Source organism: Panthera onca, chromosome F1, assembly GCF_046562875.1.
Source record: "Panthera onca isolate mPanOnc1 chromosome F1, mPanOnc1 haplotype 2, whole genome shotgun sequence".
Lineage (NCBI taxonomy): Eukaryota > Metazoa > Chordata > Mammalia > Carnivora > Felidae > Panthera > Panthera onca.
The window spans coordinates 45,073,892-45,101,317 of record NC_138355.1 but is presented as its reverse complement, the minus strand read 5'-3'; the positions used below and the strand labels follow the sequence as shown (position 1 = coordinate 45,101,317).

General features: G+C 48.8%; 1 protein-coding gene and 1 long non-coding RNA gene across 8 annotated transcripts in view; both read right to left on the bottom strand.

Annotated features, from left to right (window-relative positions):
• Positions 1–2,577: 2,577 nt before the first annotated feature.
• LOC144614947 (uncharacterized) lies at positions 2,578–15,539 on the bottom strand. Its single transcript, XR_013553292.2, has 3 exons — positions 8,542–15,539; positions 6,249–6,399; positions 2,578–5,598 (listed from the first exon to the last, which is right to left on the bottom strand). It is a non-coding gene; the product is annotated as an uncharacterized LOC144614947 (long non-coding RNA).
• Positions 15,540–16,446: 907 nt separating this feature from the next.
• Positions 16,447–27,426, bottom strand: part of SNRPE (small nuclear ribonucleoprotein polypeptide E) — a 132,894-nt gene continuing 121,914 nt past the window's right edge. For 5 of the 7 annotated variants that reach the window (XM_078441271.2, XM_078441272.2, XM_078441275.2 and 2 more), the window contains 2 exons: positions 20,383–20,514; positions 16,447–18,715 (listed from right to left, as the gene is read on the bottom strand). In XM_078441271.2, coding sequence (XP_078297397.1) covers positions 18,686–18,715; positions 20,383–20,514 — 162 coding nt within the window. In that variant the 3' untranslated portion in view covers positions 16,447–18,685. Of the gene's footprint in view, positions 18,716–20,382; positions 20,515–27,426 lie in introns of those variants that run through there. The other 2 variants (XM_078441270.2, XM_081791917.1) reach the window with 2 other exon arrangements.

Here is a 27,426-nt window from a genome sequence, read left to right as displayed (position 1 = left end):
ACTGAGCCACCCAGGCGCCCCTAATGTATATATTCTTACAATTCAATAATAAGAAGACAAACAACTGAATACAGTTTTTTAAATGGACAAAGGTTGTGAACAATCCCTTCACCAAGAAAATATATAAATGGCCAACAGCCACATTCAACAGCGTTAGTTATCAACGAAATGCAAATTAAATACACAGTGAGATGTTACTACGCTCCTACTGGAATGGCTAAAAGGAAAAAAGATGGACAATACAAGTGTGAGCAAGGGTGCAGAGGAACCAGAACTCCCCTGTAATGTTGGTGGGTGTGTAAAAGGCTACACCCACTTTGGAAAATAGTTTGGCAATTTCTTATAAAGTTAACATACACCTACATATAACCTAATAATTCCCCTACTAAATAGAACAGCCAAGAGAAATGAAAATATATATCCACATGGGGTGCCTGGATGGCTCAGTCAGTTAAGCGTCCAACTCTTGATCTCCCAGTTCGTGGGTTCGAGCCCCGCCTCCAGCTCTGCACTGACAGTGAGGAGCCTGCTTGGGATTCTCTCTCTCTCTGCCCCTCCCCTGCATGTGCTCTCTCTCTCTCTCAAAATAGATACATAAAGCTAAAGAAAAGAAAATTTATATCCACAAAGACTTTTACACTAATGTCATCAGAAGTTGTATTCATAACAGTCCCAAACTGGATATAACCCAAATGTCTATTAATATGTGAATGGATCAACAAAGTGTGCTAAAGCTGAGTAGACTACTACTCAGCAATGACAGGAAACAAACTACTTCTACATGGAACAACTGGGTGAAGCCTGATACAAAAGGGTCCAAACTCTATGGTTCTGTTGATATGAAAATCTTGAACTTGCAAAACTATTCTATAGTGACAGAAACCACAGCAGTAGCTGGAGGGAGGTTGGCTGCAAAGAGGCACAGGGGAGCTTGCTGGGGGTGGTGAAACTGTTCTTTACCTTGATTGTCGTGGTGATTACATAGGTTTAAATATTTGTCAAACCTTATTGAACTGTACCCTTAGGAATGTTGTATTTCATTTTAAGTAAGTTATATCCCAATGAAGTTAATTTAAAAAGATGGGGCACTGGGGTGGCTCAGTCGGTTAGGCGTCTGACTCTTGATTTCGGCTCAGGTCATGATCTCGCAGTTCGTGAGTTCGAGCCCCCGTGTCGGGCTCTGCAATGACAGTGTGGGGGCTGCTTGGGGTGCTCGGTCCCCCTCTCTCTGTCCCTACCCCTCCCTCGCTCACACTCTCTCATTCTCTCTCTCTCTCTCAAAATAAATAAACTTGAAAGAAAGAAAGAAAGAAAGAAAGAAAGAAAGAAAGAAAGAAAGAAAAGAAAACCAAAAGGCAACATTGCTGTGTTCCACGTTAGAAGCCAGTCTCCGTCTCCATCTTCCCACCCCTCCAACATATTTCCAACATACCCCAAAGCCATCCTACAGCAGAGGCTCCGCGCTCTGAAAAGCTGCTTTCCCAGCATGTCCTTCCCACCTGCCACCCCCAGCCAAGACCTTTCTTCATCAGCCTCCACAATCCAGAGCCTTCCGTACCTGCTACCAGCTGGCTGCGAGGATGAGCTGTCGATGCTCCCTCAGGTAAGGGCTTTGGGCCAAAGCCCAGCAGCCTGCGCAGACTGTGTTCAGCGGATGCAGAGTTGGCTCTCAACTAAACACATCAGCCTCACCGGCTCTTGCTGGGTCTTGGCAAGGGCAAGAGACTACACACAGAGCTTCTGGCACCTTTGCCTTCCGACCTCAACACTTCTCCCGTGGACCCCCAGGGGCAGGCTCTCCGGGCTGCCCATGAAGTTTCACAGACCTGACCTAGGCTTCTTGGTCTTGTCCCCACCGCGAGTTTCAATAACTCCCCTTCCTCTCCCTAAGACATCATTCCTAAACAGAGCTGTTTAAAAGAAAGAAATCCAAATTGGCCGTGACTGTGGCATAGGCCCCACTGAGGACCCATTGGACTCCCTTGAGAAAGAACACCCTGGGCTGGTCAGTGTTCCTTTCCACCAGACAAACGTCTGCAAAGCCGGATGGCCTTGTTGGTCACATTATTGATGGGCCCTATTCTGTGCCACCACTCAGCCCCTCCCTGGGGATATATACAAGAACACTTTGGGGACACAGGGAACAATCCTAGCCAAACAGAGAGAGAAAGGGGTGCCGGGAGGGCTGAGAAGCTTGGTTAGGGCTCCAGCCTGCATGTGTTTCCAGGGTCTTTGTACCCCTGATCTGGGGAGAGGCTGAGGTATGGAATCCAAATGGTCATCGGGGACCACAGGCCTGCCGGCCAGGGACTGGGAGGTTTGGGAGCCATGGGGAGCTATGGCTCCTTGGCCCCCGACCCCTTGCCCTCCTACTTTTGGACGGCAGAGAGGATGTAATTACCCTGGTCATGGGAATGGCTGGACCCGGCCGTCTTGGACACAATGGCTTGGCCAGAGCACGTGGGCGAGCCCAGGAGACTGGCTCGGGTCTGCAGCTTCCTGGGAGGAAGTGAGGCATTGTTTTGGGGGTTGTGTGGGCCCGCTGGAACTCCACACAATGCAGGGAACGGGGGGGGGGGGGGGGTGAGGGGGGTGTGCCAGGTCCAGCCCACCGACAATCGGGAACTTGTTTATTGCCTTAATGACCCCATGGTGGATCCACCTGGAAACAGACCTGCTAATGAGCGGAGACAGAGCTGGCACAACCCCAAGGGAAGCCTGTCGGGCCAGCTCCCCTGGAGGTGCTAAGGGTGTGTGGTCTGAGACTGGGAGAGCTGGAAAGTACGGCCTGGGATCCGTCTGGGAAAACCACAGAGAGATCTTATGCCTCTCCATCCGCATCTGCCTGCTCTGCGGGGTCAGGAGACAACAGAGTGGGGGAAGGGGCCACGAGGTTGAGAAGGAAAGGCAGGATGGAGCTTCCCATTCCAGCCTCTGCTCCAAACTGCTGGTGACCTTGACCAAGCTGTCAAAGCTTTCTGGGCCTCAGTGTCCCCATCTTTCAGGAAGGGATACCAAAATCATTCCTGCCATCTCCCCACTTTCCCAGGGTGTTGAGAGGATAAGGTAAGATCAGACACAGCAACTGCTTTGAACTTCTTGGAAGAAAAACCCTTTCAGACATCAAGGCTTTACACTGTTTGCTTCTTTCCCCTGTGGCTGGAACCTGGGAGCTTGGGGAGATGTACTGTCTGGGATTTGGTTTTCCTAGACTGTTTGTCAGACACCTGCCAGGGACTGAGGCGGAACTAAAATCCGCCCCCGCATCAAGGACATCTGGGAGCCAAAGGTGGGCAGCATAGCAAGGGGCAATGGTATGCTGGGGCCAGCTCGTGCCCATTCACGAAGGCCAGGTGCTGAATGTTCAGGAATGTTAAATCCATTGGTAACTTGCAATCAGCCACTGTAGCAGTTTTTACACCATAAAAATTAGTAGTCTCTACACATCAGGACCTTTTTTTCTTGAGAGCTAGTTTTCCAGCCAGAGTCTGCAGACGGCTCACTCAGAATTGCGGCGCCCCCGCTAAAACCCCCACCCAGGTCTCGCCAAGCGGGTGTGGCTTCTTTGCTCTCCGGACACAGACCCCCGGGGACTGGAGACCTGCGTAGTTAAGCAAATGGCCCCGGTGCACGTGCAGGCAGCAGCGGGGCAGGGGTGACCAGTGAGATGGAGGTCACTGGACTCCAGGGCTACGGCTAGGACAGTCGTCTCTTCCGTACCAGATTGAGCTCGCAAACCAAAGCTCCGTTTGGGTGCTGAGGCCCGCTGCCAGTCTGGGTGTTTCTTTGCTCTAGTTCCAACACAGCAGGGGTGGGGATGGAGGGCTGTGGTTAGGGGACCACATGAGTTGAACGTATCAGGCATTTATGAGGATACTCATAGGAGCATAACTCAGAGATCTCATCAATTACTTGAGGAGTTGCTTGTTTCTTTGCTTGTGTTTTGGGGGGCTTATTTTTAATCCAAGAAGTTTCTTTCCAGGCTGAAGAGGGGTGATGACCATAGATCCTGCTGACGGCCTCTGACACGGCAGGCCGTGGGGGCTGAGGGGACAGCTCGGAACCTGCAAGCCAGGATACCCGGGCTCTCGTTCTAGCTCTGCCATTTGGTCTAGGGCAAATCACTCGGGTCTCTGTGGGCCCCCATTTCCTCGCCTGTACTCTGTCGTCATCAGTAGGCCCTCTGGGAGGGACCCCAGCTGCACGTTCTCTGACGCTGAGTTCATCTTTGCTGACCTTTGGTTTCTCTTCTCAATGTCTCCACTCTAACCAGGTGGCACATTAGCTCAGGGGAATAGTCTTCTGCCACAGGATGTGCCATAGGATGTCTTTCAGTTCAGGCATTTGCTCCAGAGTCTGGGAGGTCCTGGGTCTAAATCTTGGCTCTGGCCTCTCGCTAGCTGTGTGACCTTAGGGCAGATTCTTCTCTGATCCTATCACCTCATCTGAGAGATAAGAGTCATCAGAGAGGCTTCCACTGGGACTTATTGAGGGAATCCAATAGGGTAATTCACGTAAACTCTGGCCACACACCCTGGCACACAGTGGGCGTGGAATAATGGTAGCCGTGGTCATGCTGAGCGGGTACTGCTCTCTAGAGCAAGACACTGGCAAGCCCAGGAGGGGCCTGCCGCTTAAAAGAGGTAGGAAACCTTGAATCCCCTGTCGGGGTATCGATGCATCACCCTGAAGTCTTACCAGGGGATTTCAACCCAGCAAGTGAAAGTCACAACCTCCCAGAGGAGACCCCCACATTGTCATAAGGAAATGCATAATTGATCTGAGGTGGAGAGGCAGGGCACTCTTTGACTTGTCCCCAGCCCTCTTGTTTATGACACAGAGCTCATCTCTGCCCTTCCTCATCGCTCCGGACAAATGAGGTCATGCGGATGAGCAAAATGAAATCAGGAAAAATGTTTTAGAGTATGCTATAAGATGTATTATTATCACAAATAGTAATATAATTAATCTCCATGGCCCAGGACAGCCCTGGGAGATTTACTGGTGGGTAAAAGAATTTTCTTTTTCCCATTCTTTTCCAGGGAGGATTTTTTGTTTTCCAGCAGGAGCCTCCGTGCCTTGGGGACAGAGTGGAGCGGAATGTCCAGTGTAGTTCACAGTCCTGCCTTCCACCCTCCCACTCGTCCCTCCACTGGGAAATCTAAATATATTTCTAGGGAACCTCATTCCTCCCCCCCTGGTTTCCTTTCCAGGGCAGGCCTGGGAAAGCTCTCAGAACTTGGGAGTCAAGGCTGCTGTAGGGACGTGCCTGAGCGCTTCTCCTCTCTGACCCTGGGCTTTGGTCCCCAGGAGGGCTGATCACAGTCCGGAGGCCCAGGGGCTGAGATGGCCCAGACAGACAAAAGGTGTGGCAGTGACAAGGAGGGTGAGAAATGCAGTAAGGTCAGTGGTGGGGTGGGGTTGGGGGCCCCCACAGAGAGACGGGGAGTAAACAGCCCAGCCACTGTCCCCAGGTCCACCTTGCTGAGGCTGAAGGCAGGGCTCCGGGGCTCTGGGGCGGGTCAGCTTCGGCTCCGGCCAGCCTGGGGTGGGGCAGCAGTGACAAGACTCCTCGACAACAGGATAAATAATCTTCAGCTGCAACAATAAAGATCAATTATGACCTAATCGCCCAGCCCAGTTCCAAAGGCCCGGGGGGTGGGTCTCTTTCGGCCTGTCCCTCCAGGTTTAATTACCTGAAGAGTCTTTGGACTTTGGGAGACCCAAAAGCCAAAGAAGATCTGCAATAATTAAGCCAGGGAATGGCCTTCACCAAAGAAGTGTCTGTGGGCATGGGGCAGCGAGCAGAGGGCATGGTAGGTCCCTCCTGGGTGCAGGTGTGTGGGGCGGGCATGGGGTGGGGACGGAGAACAGAAGCAGAGGAAGGGAGGCAGTGAGGCAGAGAGCTCCGAGGTCAGGAAGGAAACCCGAGTGAGCCTGAGAGGCATTCTCCGCCCCGTGAGGCAGGAACACGGGGAAGCCGCCCTCTGAGGACCCCTCTCACCCGGGAGTCCCCTCCAGTGTTCATGGCACATTTGCAAATGCTAGAACGGTTGGCAGTATCCTTGAAGGGACTGAAACGACTCAGAACAACACTAACCAAGCCAGCGTGGTTGTCGCACTCAACCGCTGCAGTACACAAAGACACGGGGTCCAAGAAAGCACCTGCCCTTGTCGCCCACTCGCCCTGACTTGTCAGCCTTGGGGTACAGCTGTCTCTCTCTGATGCCAGCCTGGCAAAGCTCTACCTGGCGTTACGGCTGTACCCTGCTTGGGACCAGCTGACACAACGTGCCCAGCTCCACATGCCGCATGACACACATCACCGATGGGATCTGCATCTCTCTTCCACCGTGTTGGCCCCTGGATTCTTGACCAGCCCCTTCGGCATCACAGCTCCTGAGAGGACAATGGAAGCCACCATTTTAGAGATGGGGCATGTGAGTGTTCGTTTTCTATCCAGAGGTGGCTCTTTGGACTCCCGTGTGCTTTCTAAATGAATTTTCACATTGGTTTTTTTGCTAGTTGGGTGTACCTTTTTGGGGGAGGGGGGGGGGCGTATACCTTTCGTTTTGGTTTTTAACTAGGCTTCATGCCAGCGTGGAGCCCAGGGTGAGGCTTGAACTCACAACCCTGAGATCAAGACCTGAGCCGAGAGCCAAGAGTCGGAAGCTCGAGCGACTGAGCCACCCAGGTACCCCGGGTATGCCTTTATTAATGACGGTTTTACATGTGTCCCCGTATCCTATCACCGCCATGACGGAGGCTCACCCTGGGTTAAGTTGTGTGCCCAAGCAGCCCGCTGGGAAGAGAAGACAGAAGACAAGCTGCCTGTGAGCATGAGACCCATCCCCCACTCTAGCACGGAGGTGCTGCTGTGTTTTAAAATCACCTTGGTGGATTTATATATTAGTGTTCTTTTCTATTTTAAAAGCGCTTTCCCATTGTGCTTTGGCTCACTGGGGCAATGCTGTTCTCCTGGTTGCGCCGATAGGCTTTTCAATCAAAACCAAACAACAAATCCACACGCTTCTATTTTTTTTATAGATCTCTGCTTTTTCGGGAAAATAAATATTTGTTGAATTGAAGTAGAAAAATTTTTGAGAAAGATGTTTTTGTACCTAGTGTATCTTGCTGTTGTTGTTGTTAAATAAGTGCTTTCAGTGACAGGGCTTTTGTTCTGAGAAAGAGCTTTTTATGGTGGGGGTGGGGGGGGGTGGGGATGTGTTGGGAGTTTCAAAGGAGAGTCTCGAGCCAGCAGTGGCCCCCTCTTCTTTCTCTTCTCCTCCCCTTTGTTTCTGCCTCCTAATTCACATATTCCCTCCTGTTGCCAATGTGATCCCACCCCCCAACCCGCCACAACTTGGCCTTCCAGCCGCTGTATGGTAGGAGAACAAGGCAGACAGTAATGCAGCTTGCTAGTGGGCATTACAGACTAACGAGGGGGAGCAGAGGTCCCGGTACATTGGAAGCCCCACAGAACCCATTTGTTCCAGTGTCCCACCTTGAGATGAACAGAAATTTGTTCTGGGGTTCAAGTGCGTGACAGCTAAGGTCCCTCTTTCCATCCCAAGCCTATTTCCAGGTGCCCGCAATTCACCAGGCTCTCTCAAAGATCAATTCACACATTGGGTTTTACTTAGGAGCAAACACTAATGTATACGGGGTACAGGATGAATCCCACCCCTTCCTCAGCTAGTAGGGAGCAAGGCCCTAGGGACAAGGACACAGTGTGGCTACAGGCCAGTCCCAGCCACCTGTCACAGGGCCTCCCTCTCTTGTGACTCATCTCGCTGAGGGCCACAGGGCCAGCTAGATCTTTGGAGATGCAATGGTGAAGAAGCACAGTCCGGGCCCCCCAGAGTCCAGCATCTGGCGGGGCATAGACACTGAGACGATCAGTCACACCAATGGATGGCAAATGTTATGGCGGGAGAAATTCTGGATCCTTAAAAGATGTATGGGTTTTCACCAAAAGCAGAAGAGGGGAAAGGCATCCAGGAAAAAGAACAATGTGTGAAATAGGATGACTGAAAAGAAACTTCAAGTAGTTTGGTAAGACAGGAGGGACAGCTGTAGGGAAGTGACGGCAGGAAATGAGAGCTCTTTGGGCTCATTTATTTATGCCAAGCACGGTTTTAGGTGCCGAGCAAGAGACAAGCTCCCTCTCTCATGGAACTTCTATTCTAGTGGGAGAGACGGATAACAAAAACCAAACAAACATAACAGAGTGAGAAATGCTAAGTAGAGAATTACTGCAGGAGTCATAGGGGCACTCCTTTGGGTTGGGCAGCCAGGAGAAACTTTCTGGAGAGAGCTGGATAAGAAAGTTGGCTCTATGAAAATCAGGCATCCCAGGCAGAGGAAACAGCTACCAGAGAGGCCCCACTCAACAGAGCTGCTTAAGGACATTTGAACAGTGGGATTGCTTCAAGAGATCATACCTCTTAAAGCATACCTCTCCAGCCCCTTGAAACAGGTATCACTACATAACAAATTACCCCAAAAGTTAGTTAACACAAAACAATGAATATATCTCACGAGGTTTCTGAGGCTCAGGATTCTGGAGGCAGCTCGGTTGGGTGTTTCTGTCTCAGGGTCTCTCTTCCTCACCAGGTGGGCTTCCCTATGGGGTTACTCACAACACAACAGCTTGTCCCCACAGTGAGTAATCTGAGAGAAAGATGGAGTCAGACAGAAACAGAGAGACAACATACCCCAAATAATGGCCACGGTCTTTGATGAGCTACCTGAGAAGTTGTGTAGCATCACTTTTGCCATGTGCTACTGGTGCAGTGTGCAAGGGGCTTTGCAAAATTGTGATTGTTGGGACTTGTGAACAATGGGGGCCATCTTGGAAGATGGCCGCCTCTGCCCTCTGGCCCTTAATGTTCGCACCCCTCTGGCATGCAAAATATACTCTTCCCCTGCCCCTCTCCCCACAAAAACCCAAAGTCTCCCCTCACTCCAGCACGAGCTGTATCTATCTCATCATCTACATCAAGTCCTCGTGCAGATAAGACTCCTCAGGTGTAGTTTCTTAAACAGGTTCCCATGAAAGTTTCCTGTTGACCAGTTAAACAAAGAGATGAGTTATCTGCTCCCACCATACCCTCTATACAAGGTAGGAGGGGCATAAGATAGCTGCTAGGTACATTCCTGTTCAAAAGGGAAAAAGTGGTCCATAACAATTCTGAAATCCAACCAGCTTTGGTTGGATTTCATATGGACTAAATCCATATGGACTAATCCTTCACGGCTTTTGGCTCTCCCCTCTGAACTCTTGTTCTGACCTCTGTGTCATCCCTCCCTTTTCATGAAAGTTAGCCTGCGTCTGCAGATGAGTGGTTTTCTCTTGCCAGTAGATTTTCGGGAGTACCAAAGGCCTCTTTTCGTTTTGCATCATCTCGATTGTGCATGAAAAGAATTAGGAAAAAAAAAAAAAATCAGCCCAGAGCCCAGACTACAAAATTGCTAGGAACAGTAGCAATTATTATTATTATTATTTTACAGTTCATTTATTTATTTTGAGAGACACAGAGCACAAGGAGTGGAGGGGCAGAAAGAGAGAGAAAGACAGACTTCCAAGCATCAGTGCAGAGCCTGACATGGGGCTCGATCTCACCAAGGGGCTCAATCTCACGGTGAGATTACGACCTGAGTCGAAATCAAGAGCCAGATGCCCAACTGCCCGGCTGGCTGCACTGTCCAGGTACCCCATGGGAGCAATTGTTATTAAAAGGAGGTATGAAAGGTAGAACAATGGCCCCTAAGGATGTTGAGTCCTAATCCCTGGAAACTATGACTAAGTTACCTATATGGCAAAAGGGACTTTGCAGATGTGACTAAAGTAAGGACCTTGAGGTGGGGAGATGATCTTGGATTATCCAGGTGGATAATATAATCATAATGATTCTTAGAAATGAAAGAAGGAGGGGTCACCAGGGTGGCTCAGTTGGTAGAATGTGTGACTCTTGATCTTGGGGTTGAGGGTTTGAGCCCCACGTTGGATGTAAAGATTACATAAATGCATACATACATACATACATAATACATAAATAAAAATTTTAAAAAGGTAAAGAAAGAAGGAGGCACGACCTTTCCAGAAGAAAATGGAAGGACACTGCAGAGCTTGGAGGGACATAATTGTTGGCCACAAGAGGCCATAAGCCAAGGAATGCAGGTGGCCTTGGGAGGCTGGAAAAGACAAGGGCATGGACTTTTCCCTAGAGCTTCTAGAAGGCATGCAGCCCTGCCAACACCTTGGTTGTAGCCTAGCAAGAGCCATTTTGGATTTCTGGTCTCCAGAAGTATAAGATAATAAATGTGTGATGTTATAAGCCACTTGGTTTGTGGTAATTTGTTATAGCAGCAATGGGAAGGTAACAGAGGGGGGCAATGGTGCCATGGAAGATAGGAAGGGGTAGGAACAGACTGGGGGAAAAGATTTATGTTAGGGACATGTTAAGTTTATAGAGCCCAGGTGCAGATGTGTAAGGACGAGCTGCGTATTTGAGGCTGGGCCCCAGGAGCAGGTGTGGGCTGAGCAAAGAGACCAGGGTTTCAGGAGATATGGAAGCCACAGAAATGAATGAAGGATGTGAGCATGAAGAGGTGAAGAATGGAGGATGCCTGGAGGGCAGGCCAAGGAGGAAAAGCAGAGGAGCCCTTGAAGGAGGGAGAGAAGGAGCACTTAGCAAGGATTAACTAGATTAGCATCCCCTTCCAAGGTGGTAACGAGATAACAACGCAGCAAAGACTCTAGTTTCCTTTTGCTTATTCCCTGGGGTCTGCTCTTTATTTTCCGCGTGTCTGAATCAGGAGAGTTGGTCTGGAAAACCTCATGGGACGGGGTCTTGTAGCTCCCAGGATCCCAGGGAAGAAGGATGGGGGAGCAGCAGAAAAAGCATGCCTCTGAGGTGGCCCTACCATCATCCTGGGAGTGAGGCCCAAGACCTGGCCCGTGTCTCAGGAGCACACTTCAAGATCCTCAGGGAACAGAGCGGCAGAGGGACCATCAGAGCAATGCTGTCTTTTTTACTTCTTTGCTACTCCACCCAGGGGCCTAGTTTTATCCTGAGTGGAGCGAACAATCCAGGGTGCTTCCTTTGGGGGCCAGATGAGGCCCACATGGGGCCACGTGCGCAGAACTAGGTCTAGGTCATGCTGGGGAAGGAGAGACGTCCTTCTGGATGTTTCCTTTCCTAAGTGGAGGGCCCTGACGACGTATCTCCCATTTGACTGGAAAGGCTAAAGGGCTCCTTGAAGCCTCCTTGCTTCGAAAACATCCGTAAGCATGTTTATCACTTAGGAAGGCTTTTCAATGACAAGAAACAGAAAAGCCAGCTAACAAGGGCTTACATGAATTGGGATTTATTTTCCTTCCATAACAGGAAGTCTGGAGGTTGTCAATAGCTGGCATTGGTTTAGGGCACCATAATATCAGGGATAACATCTTATGTTTTTCTTTGCCTTTCACTCATAGTCACACTGTGGATGCCATAGCTCCAGGCATCTCATCCTCATTCCAGGTAGACAACAGGGGGAAGGGATGGTGCCAGATGCATCTGTTCCATTTATTAAAAAAAAAAAAAAAAATCAAGGGTTTCCTAAAAGCCAAGCAGGGTTTTGCTTACGTCTAACCAGCCAGGACATTGTCAAGAATCACCTAGGGCTAGAGAAGACAAAGAGTGGTTTAGTTTTTCCAGTCTCTAGAGCGGAGACTGCTCCGGAAAAGAGGTTTGGAATGGGTGGGGGTAAGCCACTGTATAACTAACGGGATGCTTTTTGCCTCTCCTTAAAGGAGACGTTGGGTTCCATTTGAGCGCAGCTGGGGTATAAGGGATGCCACACACACCACCACCAGGCCGAACCCAGGTGACCAGGCACTTGGCACCACAGGCTGCAGCCCACTCACACCTCCCTCTCGGGGGGTTTCTGTCCCATAGGGCCACACCATTGAAGGAGAAAGAGAAGACGGTGTCTGTCTTAACTTTTAAGCCATAAAACCTAGGGCTGTTATTTTTGAGGCCACGGATAACTGTTCAGTTAACTCAAAGAAGAAGAAGTCCAACCATTGGGGATGGTGACTAGTTCTCACCTTTCAACCAGCTGCTAGGCCTTGGCGAGGCAGCTGGCACCCCGGCTGGCTGGGGCGGGGGGGAGGGTGCGGGGGGGGGGTACATGAGGATCCCCTTGAAGCCAGCTCTGCCCCTTTCCTTCTGCCTTCACCCTGGGGGCTTGTTTTCACCCGGTCCCGCCTGTTTATCCTTAGTTTGGGCGGCCCTCCCATCTCTCTCACCTGCAGGTGGACCGTGTCTGAAGCTGTGTTGACACCCACCCCCTCCCTGCCCACCCACGTACTGCCCACCCCACTGCGGCAGGCTGGTGGGGAGATCCACCTTCCTAACCGCAGCCCCGCGCCAGGCGCACACATGATCCTGCGAACATTCCCCAGAGCGATGGAAGCTATTAGATGTGGTGGGAGGGTGTGGAGGGGAAGGCTCTGCCCACTCCCTCTGGGAGAGGATCAGGATTTGGGAAAAATCCAGAAGGACCTTCAGGCATGACTCACACTTGGTGCTCAGTGGGTGTCTGCCCACAGGAACAAGAAGGTAGGCACCCCCCCCCACCCCCATTGTCAAGCGCGCCTGGGGGGAGGGGGGCCGGTCTCCTGCTGCTTCTGCTGTGCTAAAGCGAGCTCCTTGGCTCATGCTTTGGAAGCTGGACCTTTGCAGAAACAGCACCCAGCCTGCCTGGGGGTGGAGCCAGAGCAGGAGCTGTGTCCAGCAAGGTCACCGCATCTCCTAGTGATTAATGGACAAGGGTCGCTCACATCGACCCCATTTCCTGAATCCAAACAGCCCAGGAATGGGGGAGGGGTGCAGGGCAGCGGAAGGCTGATACAGGAAGAACTTCCAAAGTTCTGCCTTAGACCCTCTGCTGTGCTGGTAAGGGTGTAGGCAGAGGGGGAAAGCGACCCTCTTGGGAGCTGTGGGTGGGAATACAAATTGGCTTAGCATTTGGCCTTACCTACCCGATTTTAAATGTGCCCGTGTGATATGTATGCTACAGAGAATATTTACACACACATGGTAGCTGAACGAGGTTACTCTGAATCTGGAGCATGATTTGCGGGAGTTGAGGGATGTACACTTTTTACTTCCTGCACCTCCGGATGTGCATTTCTTGCCGATGAGCACGTATTACCTACCTTGCTAATTATGAAAATAGCATCACCACCATCTTCCCAGTTCAAATGTGTGATCAGTGTAGATAAATACATTATCACCCTGGGGGAGAATTCTGGCCTGGGGGCTCCTGAGTTGCACAGGTAGGAGTTTTTGGGTTTTTGTTTTTGTTTTTGTTTTTGAGAGAGAGTGTGAGATTGAGGGGGAGGAGCAGAGAGAGAGAGGGAGACAGACAATCCCGAACAGGCTCCAAGCTGTCAGTGCAGAGCCCCACACCGGGCTCGATCTCACAACCATGAGATCATGACCTAAACCGAAATCAAGAGTCGGATGCTTAAACGGCTGAGCCAACTAGGCCCCCCCACACGTAGAAGTTTTTGAGAGTCTGGAGGGTCACAGGGGACAAGATGCAACTGGCAAGGGGACTTGGGGGCACAGTCAGAGAGGGCAGTGTCCAGCCTTTTCTGCTTGGGCTGCCTCAGGGCTCTCCCCTGAGCCTGAGCCCCAGCACCCAGTTTATTAAGGTGAAGAAATAGCAAACAGGAAGAGAAAAAAAATATATAGCCGCCCATAAAAAAAGATAAAGTAAATTAAAAGAAATAAAAAGATAATTAAAGTGATATAAAAAGCAGTATGCAGTTAACTGAGGGAAGGAACTAAAATAGCCCCCAGCTCGGCCCCCAGCTCTCCTGCAGCTGTACCGCCCTGGGGTTGCTGAGCACAGACACTACCCCTCGAGGGCCCCCGGTGTCCCAACTGCACTGACCTGGGAGGCCGGCAGGGGTGGTCTCCCCATCTGCTGCTCTGTGCTGGGGGGCAGTGCACGGGCTGCTCCCTAAATGCTCACGGCAGAACTGGAATCTGGTGGGACCCTTCAGACAAAAGCGGGAAGGCTTGGGACCCTGGGAGGAGCACCGGGATGTGGGGAAACGGGACTGTCACCGAGCTACAGACCCTGAGCCCCCCACAGCCCCATTCTCGCCCGTTTCCTGCTTCTCAGGCCTGCCTTTCTCTTCCTCAAAGAAGGGGGTGTCCAAGCTTTCTTCCAGGGAGTCCTTGGGGTCCCAAAGCCCTCTCTCTCTTTTTTTTTAATGTTAACATTTATTCATTTTTTGATAGAGACAGAGCATGAGTGGGGGAGGGGCAGAGACAGAGAAGGAGACACAGAATCCGAAGCAAGCTCCAGGCTCTGAACTGACAGCACAGAGCCCAACGCGGGACTCGAATTCACGGACCATGAGATCGTGACCTGAGCTGAAGTCAGACGCTTAACCGACTGAGCCACCCAGGCGCCCCGCCAAAGCCCTCTCAAGCCCACCTCTCCTTGGTCTCTCTGGGAGTCTTCCCCTTCCCAGGGCAACTGACAGAACGTGTACCTTTTAGGACACAAGGGATAGTCTAGGACTTGGCCTAGCTCTGAGGAGAGGGCTTGACAAGCCCCTCTCCGTGTGCAGTATGTTGCCCAAAGTCGGGGCTCTAGCGAAATCCCATGAGGAGACCTCAACCTTCCCCACTAAGGTTATGTCAGTCTGGCTGTCAAAGGCCTCTCTGCTAGGTGGGGGAGAACAGAATGCTTGGCTCTCCTTCTGGCAGCTTCCTCTCTGTGGCCCCTGCAGCAACAGCGAGAACAGGGCCTCATCCTCACTCCTCTGTCTGACTTGCAAGAACAACGCCTTCTCCTTCCATATAGAAAAGAAGCCTCTGCAGCGAGTGGAAAGCTTAAACACGCGTTGCTGCATCCTCGCCGTGGAATATTCTTGAGTGTGTGAGAGGATGAGCGGTATCTGCATGTGGGGACAGGGAAGGGTGTCTGTGCCAGGTTATTGACGCCGAGGGTCTGGTCTCCCAGAACAAAGAAACACTTAACCGGAAATAAATCTCCACCACGGAGCACAGCCTTCTGCTTTGAGACTGGGTGTTTTCCAAGGCTTCAAAAGCCCCGGGACCAATTCTTGGTTAAGGCTCGAGCTTAAATTTTGAGGGCTCCCCACCACCTCCCCCACCACCCAGAAATCTCCTCGGGGAAAGAAACGCTCCCAAGTACAGAGCAATCTGGCTCTGAGGGAGGGGCGGGGGTAAATGATCACCCCTTGCTCCCCCAAACCGCAGGGGTCTTTCCTCAGTCACTACAAAATAGCACGATAACAATAAAAACGAGAAGATGAGATAAGAGGAACATAATATAAAATTATAAAGAACAAAATAGAGATAAGGAATCATCAAGATAAGCAACACAGAAGTAGAGGACCAGCAGATTAAGAGGATAAAAGAAAGAAATGAGCTTTAAAATGATACAAAACATATAATCAACAATTTACAAGATTAGGGGCTGAAGTTATAAAAACAAAGGTTTACCCTGGTCAGATGGGACGAGCGATCAGGGAACTAAAGAGGCCAGCAGTACACAGGGTTCTTCTCTGTCTCATCCAGAGTCAGGATTTGAGCCCGATTTAGCCGACTCCGACATCCCTTCCGGACCACGTCTCGCCTCTCAAACGTTGTTGGACCTTTGTTTCTGACTTTTGCCAAAACTCGTAACATGGTCTTCAACTCATCTTTCTGCCAGGGGTTCCCGAAGCAAATTTTATTGGGAACTAGTATACCAAAGTTCCACAATGCCAAGTTCTGAGTTCCGGAACTCCAAAAGCCCTGAAAATCAAAAACGTCATCTTTTATTTGGAGGCACAACCCAATGTGGCCGGAACCCATTTGGTGGCAAAACCTGACCTGAACCGAAGTGAAGCTATTCCTAGGATGAGTGTTCGTCCATTTCCTTTCAGAAACATCCATGTGTCTGGTTACAGGGCACTTCCATACACCCAGCACTGGGAGTTGTGTGATACGGAGCGTTGGTGCCTTACATCTTTTTTTTTTTAACCACCTTTCTAAAATTCTAAAACACATCAGGCCTCAAGGTTTCAGATAAGAGATTGCGGACCCGGGGTGCCTGGGTGGCTCGGTCCGGTAGGCGTCTGACTCTTGATTTCGGCTCACTCATGATCTCACAGTTTATGAGTTCGAGCCCCACACTGACAGTGCAGAGCCTGCTTGGGATTCTCTGTCTCCCTCTCTCTGCCCCTCCCTTGTTGCTTACTCTCTCTCTCTCTCTCAAAATAAATAAATAAACTTAAAAAAAAGAGAGAGAGAGATTGTGGACTTGAATGAAAAATGTCCACTAGATACAAGAATGGATATGCACAAGTGTATACACACACACACACACACACACACACACACACACACACATGGTGGAATATTATACAGCAATGACAATGACTGATCCACACTATGTGCAGCATAATGTGGAGAGAAAGAAGCCAGACACTGAAGCATCTGTGTTGGAAGGCTCACGACCACATTATTTTTGTGTGTCCATCTCTTAAATTCTATTTATATAAAGTTCAAAGACAAGAAAGCTACTCAGGTAGGATTCTCTCATCAAATATAGGCCAGTACCCTGATTGCCGCTCCCCCTTCGGGGCCTCGGCTGACCCCCTGTGCTCACAGCCCTGTCACCGGCTCAGGGCCAGTCGGCTGTGCTCCCTCCCTTTCCACCTTCCTCTCTCCGCCTTTGTCTCCAGCCCCTCTTTGCTTTCCCTGGGTGGAGTGCTCATGGGATGGTGGCAATCTTGTCTTTTCATGCTTTTGTCCCAACTCCATTTGGGGTCCCTCTCCACCCTCTTCCCCGGCCATTCACATCAGTGTTTTATCTTCCTTCATTCCCTCTCCTCCTTGGCTGACGGGGCTGCTGATCCCCACGCGGTCTGCTCTCTTCCTGTCCTTGCGTCTCCACCGTCTGATCCTGGGGATCAGCTGGCTCTGGGCTTTTGTTTGGGCCGCAGGGCTTTCTCTCTGCCTCTGCCTCTCTGTCCCACCACCCTCCCTTCCTTCCCCCTCGTCTCGATGTCCTTTGTGGGACATGTACTTTTATCTCCCTTTGATTTGCTCTCTCCTCTTTGTAGAAGAATGAAAGTCTCGGCTAATTGTAGCGGGAGGGCAGCGACGCCCCTTTTCCCCTCCCGGCGTCTTCCCCACCAGGCCGAGCAGGAAGGGAAATGAGGGCAATTCAGACTCCCACCTGCTCCCCGAGTCAGCTCGGGTCTCTCTCCCCCACGGGCTCTTCTTCCCCAGCTTTCTCAAGGGGAGCCCCTCACCACCGCCTCCACCAAGTCTCCCTAGACCATCGCTGGTCCATGTCTGTCTTCACCGCGTACTGGTGTGTGTCAGCCATCACGGAAGGTGCTCGGCGCCGAGTGGTGGCCAAGACAGTTGGGCGGTCTCTGAGTTCACAAGTCCTAGCAATAAAGCGGGCCAGGAGTCTGATAGGGCAGTTACTTTAATGTCTCCAAACAGAGGACCTGAACTCAGCGTGGGGGCAGGGACTGTCTCTGAGGAACTGGCATCTGGATAACTAACTTGCAGGAGTTAGTCAGGTGGGAGACGGAAGGTAAACAGGTCCTGGACGGACAGGACATTTGTCTCATGGAGAGACGACATGATGTGAAATTCCCTGCATGAATTTGCGGGGCATAAACTGCTGGGGACCCGTGATGAAGTCTTGCAAGGAGCCTGGAGTTTATTCTGAGGATGTGGGCAAGTCATGGGAGTGTTTTCAATGGGGATGTGACGGATCCTGTTTGTGTTCGGGGTGGGGTGGAGAACAGAGCACGACTGGAGGGAGGGTGAGGAGGTTATTCAGTCTCTATGGCCGCCATAATAGATTCCCACAAATTTAGTGGCTTAAAACAACACGACTGTATCATGTGATAGTTCTGGAGGTCAGAGGTCCAAAGTTGGACTCGTGGGCTACAGCTAAGATTCCGGCAGAGCTGGAACCTTCCGGAGGTTCAAGTAGAAAATCACTTTCCTTGTCTTTTCCAACTTCCAGAGGCCACCTGCATTCTTGCAGATCATAGCCCCTTCTGCCACCTTCAAAGGCCATCTTGCAAATCTTCCACTGTCACATTCTCTCCCTCATCTGACCTTCCTGCCTGTTATATGGAACTTTGTGATTCTATCAGGCCAACCTGGATAATTCAGGATAATCTTCCCATCTCAAGAGCCTTAATTTGGCTACATCTGCAAAGTCCCTTATGCCACAGATGGTGGCATGTTCACAGGTTCTGGGAAGTAGGATGTGGACATCTTTGGGGGCCTAGCACCGGAGGCTATTGTGGTATTTCAGGATGGACACAATGATAGCTTAAACTGAGTAGTAGCAGTAGAGGTGGAACCAAGGGGATAGATCTGAGATAACTTTAGGAAGTAGACTAATTGTTGACTGATTGGAGATGGGAGACGAGGGAGAGGGATGAGCAGGGAGCCCTTCTAGCTCTCAGGCTACAGCAACTGACCAAATGGCAATGCTGTTTACCGGACAGAGGACACGAGACAATACCGTGTTCAATACAGGGAGTACAATAAATACAGGAAGAGATGAGTTTGAACTACCTCTGAGGCATCCAAGAAGAAATGCCCAGAAGGCAGCTGGGCATTTATCTTCTTCCGGAGCCCAGAAGAAGGGTCTGCGAGGGCCACAGAAGTTAGAAAAAAGAGTCAACAAATTATGGCCAGCAGACTGTTGTACAAATAAAAGTATTACCAGAACACAGCCAGGCTCATTCACATCCGCATTGTCTGTGGGTGCTTTTGCACTACAGAAGCAAAGCTGAATATTTGCAATACAGAACGTTTGGCCTACTAAACCATATGGCCCTTTCACAAGACGTATGGCAACACTTGGGTTGGAGAATCACCAGCCCAAAGGTGGTACATAGGAGTGTAGGGTGACCCAGGGCAAATATGTGGAGGGAGAAGCCCAGAGGCCCAAGAAACCCAGCATTCAAGAAACAGGAATAATACAAAGAACCATAGATAGACATTGAGAGCTAGTGGCCAGAGACATAGGGAGACAACCAGGAGAGCTAAAGCTACAGAAGACAAAAAAATATGTGGCAGCTTTAAAATATGTCACAAGCTCTCTGACACTGAAGGGGATCAGAATCTGCCACCCCAAAATATGCCACTTTGGCATAAGGGTTATTTTGAGCTGAAGACAACTGAGAAACAGCAAACACCACAAAAAACCAAACCAAAACAAAACAAAAAAACAACAAAACAAAAACCACCCAAAAACAAACAAACAAACAAAAACCTCTCTGCCCTCCCCAACTATTTGCCTAGAAGCAGGCTTAGGTTCTTAATCACCAGAGACTCTTATCAGCCCAGAGACAGCACAGAGAGGAATCTACATAACAAACCTCACTGAAATAACCCTTATCTTCCATTAGCTTTCCCTATATATTTTCCTTCCCATGGTTTGCCACTCTCAGAAGCCTAAAACCCTTTTCCTTTGGCTTGCCATTTCTCTACAAATTTATTGGTTTTTGTTAAGACGCTACAAGCCTAAATTCTAACCACCCTTCTGAATGACTCTTCACTGTTCACTCTTTCTCCCTCCTGTATGAGCTCTACACCGTGTTAATAAACTCTATTTGTTTTTCTCTTGTTAATCTGTCTTTTGTCGGTCTAATTTGCAGGGCCCCAGGTAATGAATCTAAGAGGGTAGAGGGAAAAGGTTTTTTCCTCGTCTACAGTACTCCTCGATACTCCTACCCTTGGTGGTGGGCTAGCCTTAATGACTCTATTCTCAGAAATGGAATCAACCAAAGTGGTAATGTGTAAATTTAGTCATAAAAGGTCATATTTTAGGTCATAAAAGGACTGTACATTCCTCCACTTTCTGAAAATAATAAAGGAAGGAAGTTATGCCATATTGTGGGAACACACAAACAGCCTACAGAGACATCCACATGATGAGTGGTTGAGGCTTCCAGCTGAGAACCAGAGAGGAACTTCGGCCACCTGCCAAAAGCCATCTGAATGAGCCATCTTGGTAAATCCCCAGCACTACGCAAGCCTTCAGATGACCACAGCTTGGCCAGCGTCCCGACTGCAACTACATGAGAGCTTCTGGACAAATCCACCCAGCTCAGACGTTCTGGAATTCTTGACCTAAGAAACCTTGAGATCATAAATATTTGTTGTCTCAGGTGACTAAAGTTTTGGTGTAATTTGTTATACGACAGGTATAACTAGTACAACAAGGAAATAAGTGTTTCAAGGAAAGCGTGATCAATGGCCATGCAGCTTAGAAGTCGAATGGAATTTAGCAGAGTGTGTCCATGGTTACCTTCTGGGGTGTGCTGAGTCCTGTGGGACTGTTCCAGAGTTGATGAATTCTAACAAAACTTTTGTAGGAGCTCCTTGGCCAGGATGAGGACAAATGAAGATGGCCATCATTTGTTTTCTCACATATGAAATGCTGGAGGGGAAGAAAAGAAAGGGGCATGTGGGGCTTCTCTAGAATCAGTCCTCCCTCTTTAGACAATTTTGGCCCATAGCAGTGTGAAGTTGGAAAAGCCTTATTTTTTTTTAATGTTTATTTATTTATTTTGAAAGAGAGAGAGCAATCAGGGGAAGGGCAGAGAGAGAATCCCAAGCAGTTTCCATGCTGCCAGCATAGAGCCTGAGGTGGGGCTCGACCCCGTGAACCAAACCATGAGATCATGACCTGAGCTGAAATCAAGAGTTGGACGTTCAACCGACTGAGCCACCCAGGTGCCCCAAGAGCCTTAGGTGTTTTTTTTTTTTTAATTTAATTTTTTAAAATTTATATCCAAATTAGTTAGCATATAATACAACAATTTCAGATTCCTTAGTGCCCCTTACCCATTTAGCCCATCCCCCCCCACACACCCCCTCCAGTAACTCTCTGTTTGTTCTCCATATTTATGAGTCTCATGTTTGTCGCCCTCCCTGTTTTTATATTATTTTTGCTTCCCTTGCCTTATGTTCATCTGTTTTGTCTCTTAAAGTCCTCATATGAGTGAACTCATATGATGTTTGTCTTTCTCTGACTGACTAATTTCACTTAGCATAATACCCTCCAGTTTCATCCACAGACTTGCAAATGGCAAGATTTCATTCTTTTTGATTGCCGAGTAACACTCATTGTATATATATACCACTTCTTCTTTATCCATTCATCCATCGATGGACATTTGGGCTCTTTTCATACTTTGGCTACTGTTGATAGTGCTGCTGTAAACATGGGGGTGCATGTGTCCCTTAGAAACAGCACATCTGTATCCCGTGGATAAATGCCTAGTAGTGCAATTGCTGGGTTGCAGGGTAGTTCTATTTTTAGTTTTTTGAGAACCTCCATACTGTTTTCCAGAGTGGCTGCACCAGCTTGCATTCCCAAGGAGGCTTATGTTTCTAGAAAGGCACTAATTACAAGTCCTTCCTGGGCCTTTGGCCAGAAGGCTTATGGAGAAAATCAAATAAACGAATATTCTCTGCTACTTCTCTGAATTCCTCTGAAGTCAGGACATCTGTTGATGCCTTTCTTATATTTAGTAAGTGATCAAAAGTGATTCGTGTGCTTCAGTCCATAATCACCTGACCACACAACTCTTGAGGGGGAAAATGTCCCAGGAATCTGACTTCAGTTTCCACTTCTCACCTAAAACTCGTCTCTCAAAAATATCACAGAACCATGTGCCAGATCGACCAACCCTTTCTTGGTTGCATACTTTTTGACATAGATCAGCTAGTCTGGTGAGAGAATGAAGCTGTATACAATGAATTAACTTCTTTGCTTGGTTTTTTTTTTTTTTTTTTTTTTTTATAATTCTCAACCTAGGTATATTTTATTAAGCCATCTTTTTTTTTTTTTTCTTATGCATTCTCAAGACTGGCCTTTTCTATGCATGTATGTTTCATTTTATTTATTTATTTATTTATTTATTTATTTATTTATTTTTATTTTTAAAAATTTATATCCAAATTGGTTAACATATAGTGCAACAATGATTTCCGGAGGAGATTCCTTAATCCCCCTTGCCCATTTAGCCCATCCCCCCTCCCACAACCCCTCCAGGAACCCTCAGTTTGTTCTCCATATTTAAGAGTCTCTTATGGTTTGTCCCCCTCCCTGTTTTTATATTATTTTTGCTCCCCTTGCTTTATGTGCATCTGTTTTGTCTCTTAAAGTCCTCGGATGAGTGAAGTCATATGATGTTTGTCTTTCTCTGACTAATTTCGCTTAGCATAATACCCTCCAGTTCCATCCACAGAGTCGCAAATGGCAAGATTTCATTCTTTTTTGATTGCCGAGTAATACTCTATTGTATATCTATACCACATCTTCTTTATCCATTCATCCATCGATGGACATGTGGGCTCTTTCCATACTTTGGCTGTTGTTGATAGTGCTGCTATCAACACGGGGGTGCATGTGTCCCTTCGAAACAGCACACTGGTTCCCGTGGATAAATGCCTTGTAGTGCAACTGCTGGGTACTAGTTATGTACCATTTTGGGGCAGAATTGAGAAAACAGTAACTCAGATAACCTCCAGTGTTCTGCGGCTCAGAGGAGGAACCCTCGTTGAGAAAGACACTCACAAGCATGTGTTGGATTTCAGGGTTGCTTCAGCTTGAAGAATTCTGGCTAACTCAGCATGAGGCCACTGAGCTCCTGAATAGGCTGCTCCATATTTAGACACTTACTATGGTGGCTTGTTTACTTGTTTCTTATGTTTTATTCACTTTTATCATTTTAGCTTTTGGTCCCTTTAATCATTCAGTCTTCGATTTGAAGTGATTTGGCACAATTCAATTGTTCGTAATGTGCTTTGTCTTTTCTTACTATTTTATACCTCTTTTTTTTTTCTTCATTTAAAGTGCTTGTTCTCCGTGATTGTTTTTTTAAATTTTTTTTTTTAACATGTATTTATTATTGAGAGACAGAGAGACAGAGCATGAGCAGGGGAGGGGCAGAGAGAGGAGGAGACACAGAATCCGAAACAGGCTCCAGGCTCTGAGCTGTCACCACAGAGCAGAGCCCGACACCGGGCTTGACCCCATGAACCGTGAGATCATGACCTGAACTGAAGTCGGACGCTTAACTGACTGAGCCACCCAGGTGCCCCATCTTTATTAATTGCTTTTTAAAAAATAATTTCTTTTCTGTTAGTTTACTAATTGGGAGTCATAAGCACACCCCTAGGGTGAGCCATGCTATATGTGATCCATACCAGAAGCTAAGGAGGACAGAGGATTCTTCCCTCTAGGTCACCTTTCTAGGTCCCTTTAAGGACACCACATTCCCTTCCTGTTTCAAAAAGTTGTAACCTGATTGATATGGGAGACCCAGCATCCAGAAGATCCCCCAAGATCAAGTGCGATGGCCGCTGACATTTCCATCCCCCAGAGTACATGTCCCTATAATCAATCCTCTGTGCTTAAGTGAGGTGGGACCCAAGCATAGGCTGGATTTCACTTTCAAGATTAGGTTATGTTATCTGACAAAGGTGAAGGGATTCTGCCTATGTATTTAAGGTTCCAGATCAGCTGATGACTTTGAGTGTATCAAAAGGGAGATTATTCTGGATGGGCGTGACCTAATTAAGTGAGCCCCCTGCCCTCGCCTTTTTTTAGTTTATTTATTTATTTTGAGACAAGGTGTGTATGTGGGGGAAGGGGAGAGAGACAGAGAGAAAATCCCAAGGAGGCCCCCGTCAGCAGGGAGCCTGCTGGGCGGCTCAAACCCATAAACCCTGAGATCACGCCCTGAGCTGAGGTTGGGCGTTGACCGAGCCACCCAGGTGCCCTTAGGCGAGCCATTAAAAGATACAGGGCCTGTCCTAGAGTCAGAGATTGGATGTATGAAACAGATTCCACTGCCGGCCTTGAGGAGGTCGGCTGCTATGTTTCTTGTTCGTTTCTTGTGGCCATAACTTTTCTTTTTTCACTTTTTTAGTGACATCTGATGTTCACTGAAATTTTACAGTGTGCCAGCATCAGTCCAAGTTTTTTTTCACTGACCTATATATGAGTATAGTTGACACACGATGTCCCACTGGTTCCAGCTGTACGACATCGTGGTTCCCCAACTGCACGCGTTACACTGGGCTCACCACGAGTGCAGCTACCATCTGTCACCGTGCAAGGCTAGTGCAGTGTCATTCCCTGTGCTGGACCTTTCAGCCCAGTGGGCTTACTCATTCCGTAACTGGAAGCCTGTACCTCCCACTCCCCTCCTCCCATGTTGCCCATCTCCCCTACTCCCCTCTGCAACCACCAGTTTGCTCTCTGCGCTCACGGGGTAGGCTACTATGTTCAAGTGGCCTGTGAAGGCCACACGGCAAAGGGCCTGAGACCTAGCTGCTGACAGGAGTCCCCAGCTAACACCCAGCAAGGACACGGGGACGCCAGTCCTACAAGTGCAAGGAAGTGGACTCGGCCAACAACCCAAGTGAACTTGGAAATGGGCCTTTCTGCAGGCGAGCCTCCCCATGAAAACAAACCAGCTGACCCTTTGATTTCTGTGTTGTGGCCCCATGAGCAGAGGATCTAAAACATGCCAGACTCCTGACCCGTGGAAGCTGTACGATAGCAACTGTGTGTTGTCTTAAGCCACTAGGCGTGTGGTCATTTGTTCCACGTGGGTAAAACCTAATGTGTCACGTGATATCATACTGATAACCTTCCCCAACTGCTTAGATGGAGCAGTTTGTTCCCATCGTAACGTCAAGGTTCTCACTGAGGAGGTACAGCCTACCATTTCTATCCTCCGTTAAACCCTGTGGACACTGAGCAAACTCTCTGCACTCACCACCACCTATCAGGAAGGGGAGCTACAGTCGCTTAAGCGCCTGACTCTGGCTCAGGTCGTGATCTCGCAATTTGTGAGTTCGAGCCCACTGTCGGGCTCCGTGCTGAGAGCTCAGTGCCTGGAACCTGCTTCGGATTCTGTGTCTCCCCCTCTCTCTCCGCCCCTCCCTCCCTCACCCTCTGTCACTCTCTCAAAAATAAATAAAACATTTAAAAAAAAGGGGGGGGGGAACTAAGTGCCAAGTTCCATTTGCAGAAGGATTTTTAACATAAAAATGGTTAAGGTTAACAAATAAAAGTATGGGGTCTTCAGCCTTCCAACAAGACTCCTTGGAAGGAAGGAAGGTAGAAGGACCCCTACTTTGTGTCACAATTATATCTTCCAAAAATGGGTCAAACAACATTGCCCTTCCCATGTGATCTCATAAAGTGGCTTTGACACTCCTCCCGTTGAGAAGTGAGTCTACGTCCTCTTCCTTTGACACTGGGCAGACGTAGGACAGTAGTACCACTGTGACTTCCAAGCTAAGTCACCAGAACATCCATCCTGGAAGTTTTCAGCCACCAAGGAAGCAGTCTGATTACCCTGAGGCCACCATGCTTAGAGCTCCCTGACATCAGCCCAAGCAGGAGACCACATGGAAAGGCACTGTGACTACATGAAGAGAGTGAGGTGCTTCACCAGCCCCAAACTCTTCAGATCCCCTGCTTTTCCAGCTCTAGCCAGTTGACTACAACCATAGAAAAGACCCCAAGCCACAAGTGCCCAACAACTGGGAAAAATAAGCCCACTGACCCAATCAAAGGAGGGAGGCAGAGACTCAGAGCACATTGAAGCGAGGCTTTAATTGATGTTTTTGCAAGAGCGGGTGTCTGATGGACAGACACACTCGGAGAAGTTACAGCAGACAATTTATCTCCTGGTGTGCAAGTCCCTCCCTGGCTCCTCATTGGCTAAGTACTACAGAGGCAAGTCCCTCCCTGGTTTCTCATTGGCTTAGTACTACAGAGGTTACAGCCTTATTGGGAAGTCGCCTATGCCCATAAGGCAAAAAGGAGTCTGATTGGAACAAACATACATTCCCTGAGGTGACGCAGAAACTTTCAGTCCCTCCTCCCTTTCTTCTACGACGCAAGCTCATTGCAAAGCCCACGAAAATAAGCCCGCGTAAAGGAGAGGGGAAGAAGAAGAACCAGGAAGTGAAGTGTCTAAAGGTTTGGGACTCCACTGTCGGGGTGGGGGGTTTACATATTTCCAGCAGGTTGTAAATGTACTGTTAACTGGACAGTACCGTTTTATTTAGTATTTCTGAAAATGAATCATTTCCCTTACTTCTCACACCAACCCCTTGCAAATTCCTGACCCACAGAAACAGTGAGAGAGAGCGAAGCTATTGCTGATGTTTTATGTCATTAAATTTTAGGGTGATTTGTTACTTTGTTAGGCAGCAACAGATAACCAGGGGCATTTTAGTTTCAAATCCTTCCTTAGGTCAATCTGCCCCCTGCATAGTTCTGAGTCTTGACTGGCCTCCCTTCTACTCTTACCTACTCTGCCCCATAACCCTGAGCAGAATTATGAAAGGTCCCCTTGGTGTGTAAATTGCCTCAATCCCCTTACTTTGTTTTGAGATTGAGGAGAATTTGCCTAAAATTGGGATTATCCTCTAGTCTTGAGTCACCTGTGTTTTTGCTGGATTAACCAAGACACAAGAAGACCACATTTAAAAGTTATGCTCGAGATGGGGCACAGAAGGCATAAAAACAGGACACTGACCTCAAGGAATTTACAATCTATTTAGTGTTTTTTAAAAGTCAAACAGGAGTGCCTGGGTGGCTCAGTCGGTTGAGCGTCCGACTTGGGCTTGAGTCATGATCTCATGGTCTGTGGGTTAGAGCCCCACGTCAGGCTCTGTGCTGACAGCTTGGAGTCTGGAACCTGCTTCGGATTCTGTATCTCCCTCTCTCTCTGCCCCTCCCCCGCTCATGCTCTGTCTCTCTCTCTCTCTCTCTGCCAAAAATAAATAAACATTAAAAACAACGATGCAGTCTCTGTTGAGAAAACCTCCGGGGCACTATGTTGCTCAAAGTAGAATGATCATGTCATTTGTTACCCAAATCTAACAGTTTTGAAAGTGAAAGGGAACACTATTACTAATCACCTTGGGAAACCAGGCATAAACTGGCACTATCCTGGGCAAACCAGAACATGTGGTCCTCAGAGCCACAGGAATGTACTTCGGGAGAGCCATGAGAGCTCTTACTCCTTGTCAAACCATAACTTTGGTTAAACCCAACCTCTTCTCCCGCTCTGCACCTGTTCCCAGCAGCTGAACATGGCTGGGAACCATACACAGCTATGCTGACTGCTCAGCTCTGAACCCATGCCCATTTATCACACGTGACTCTTGGTGCTACATAGCAAACATGCCATGTTTCCCGCTCTCCTGGACAACGCTTTCACCTCTCTCTCTCCTTCCTCCCAAACTCCAACACGTCCTCCTTCATCCTCGCTCTGAGTCAAGGGCCCTACTCCATCCACCTCTCTGCTCCTGT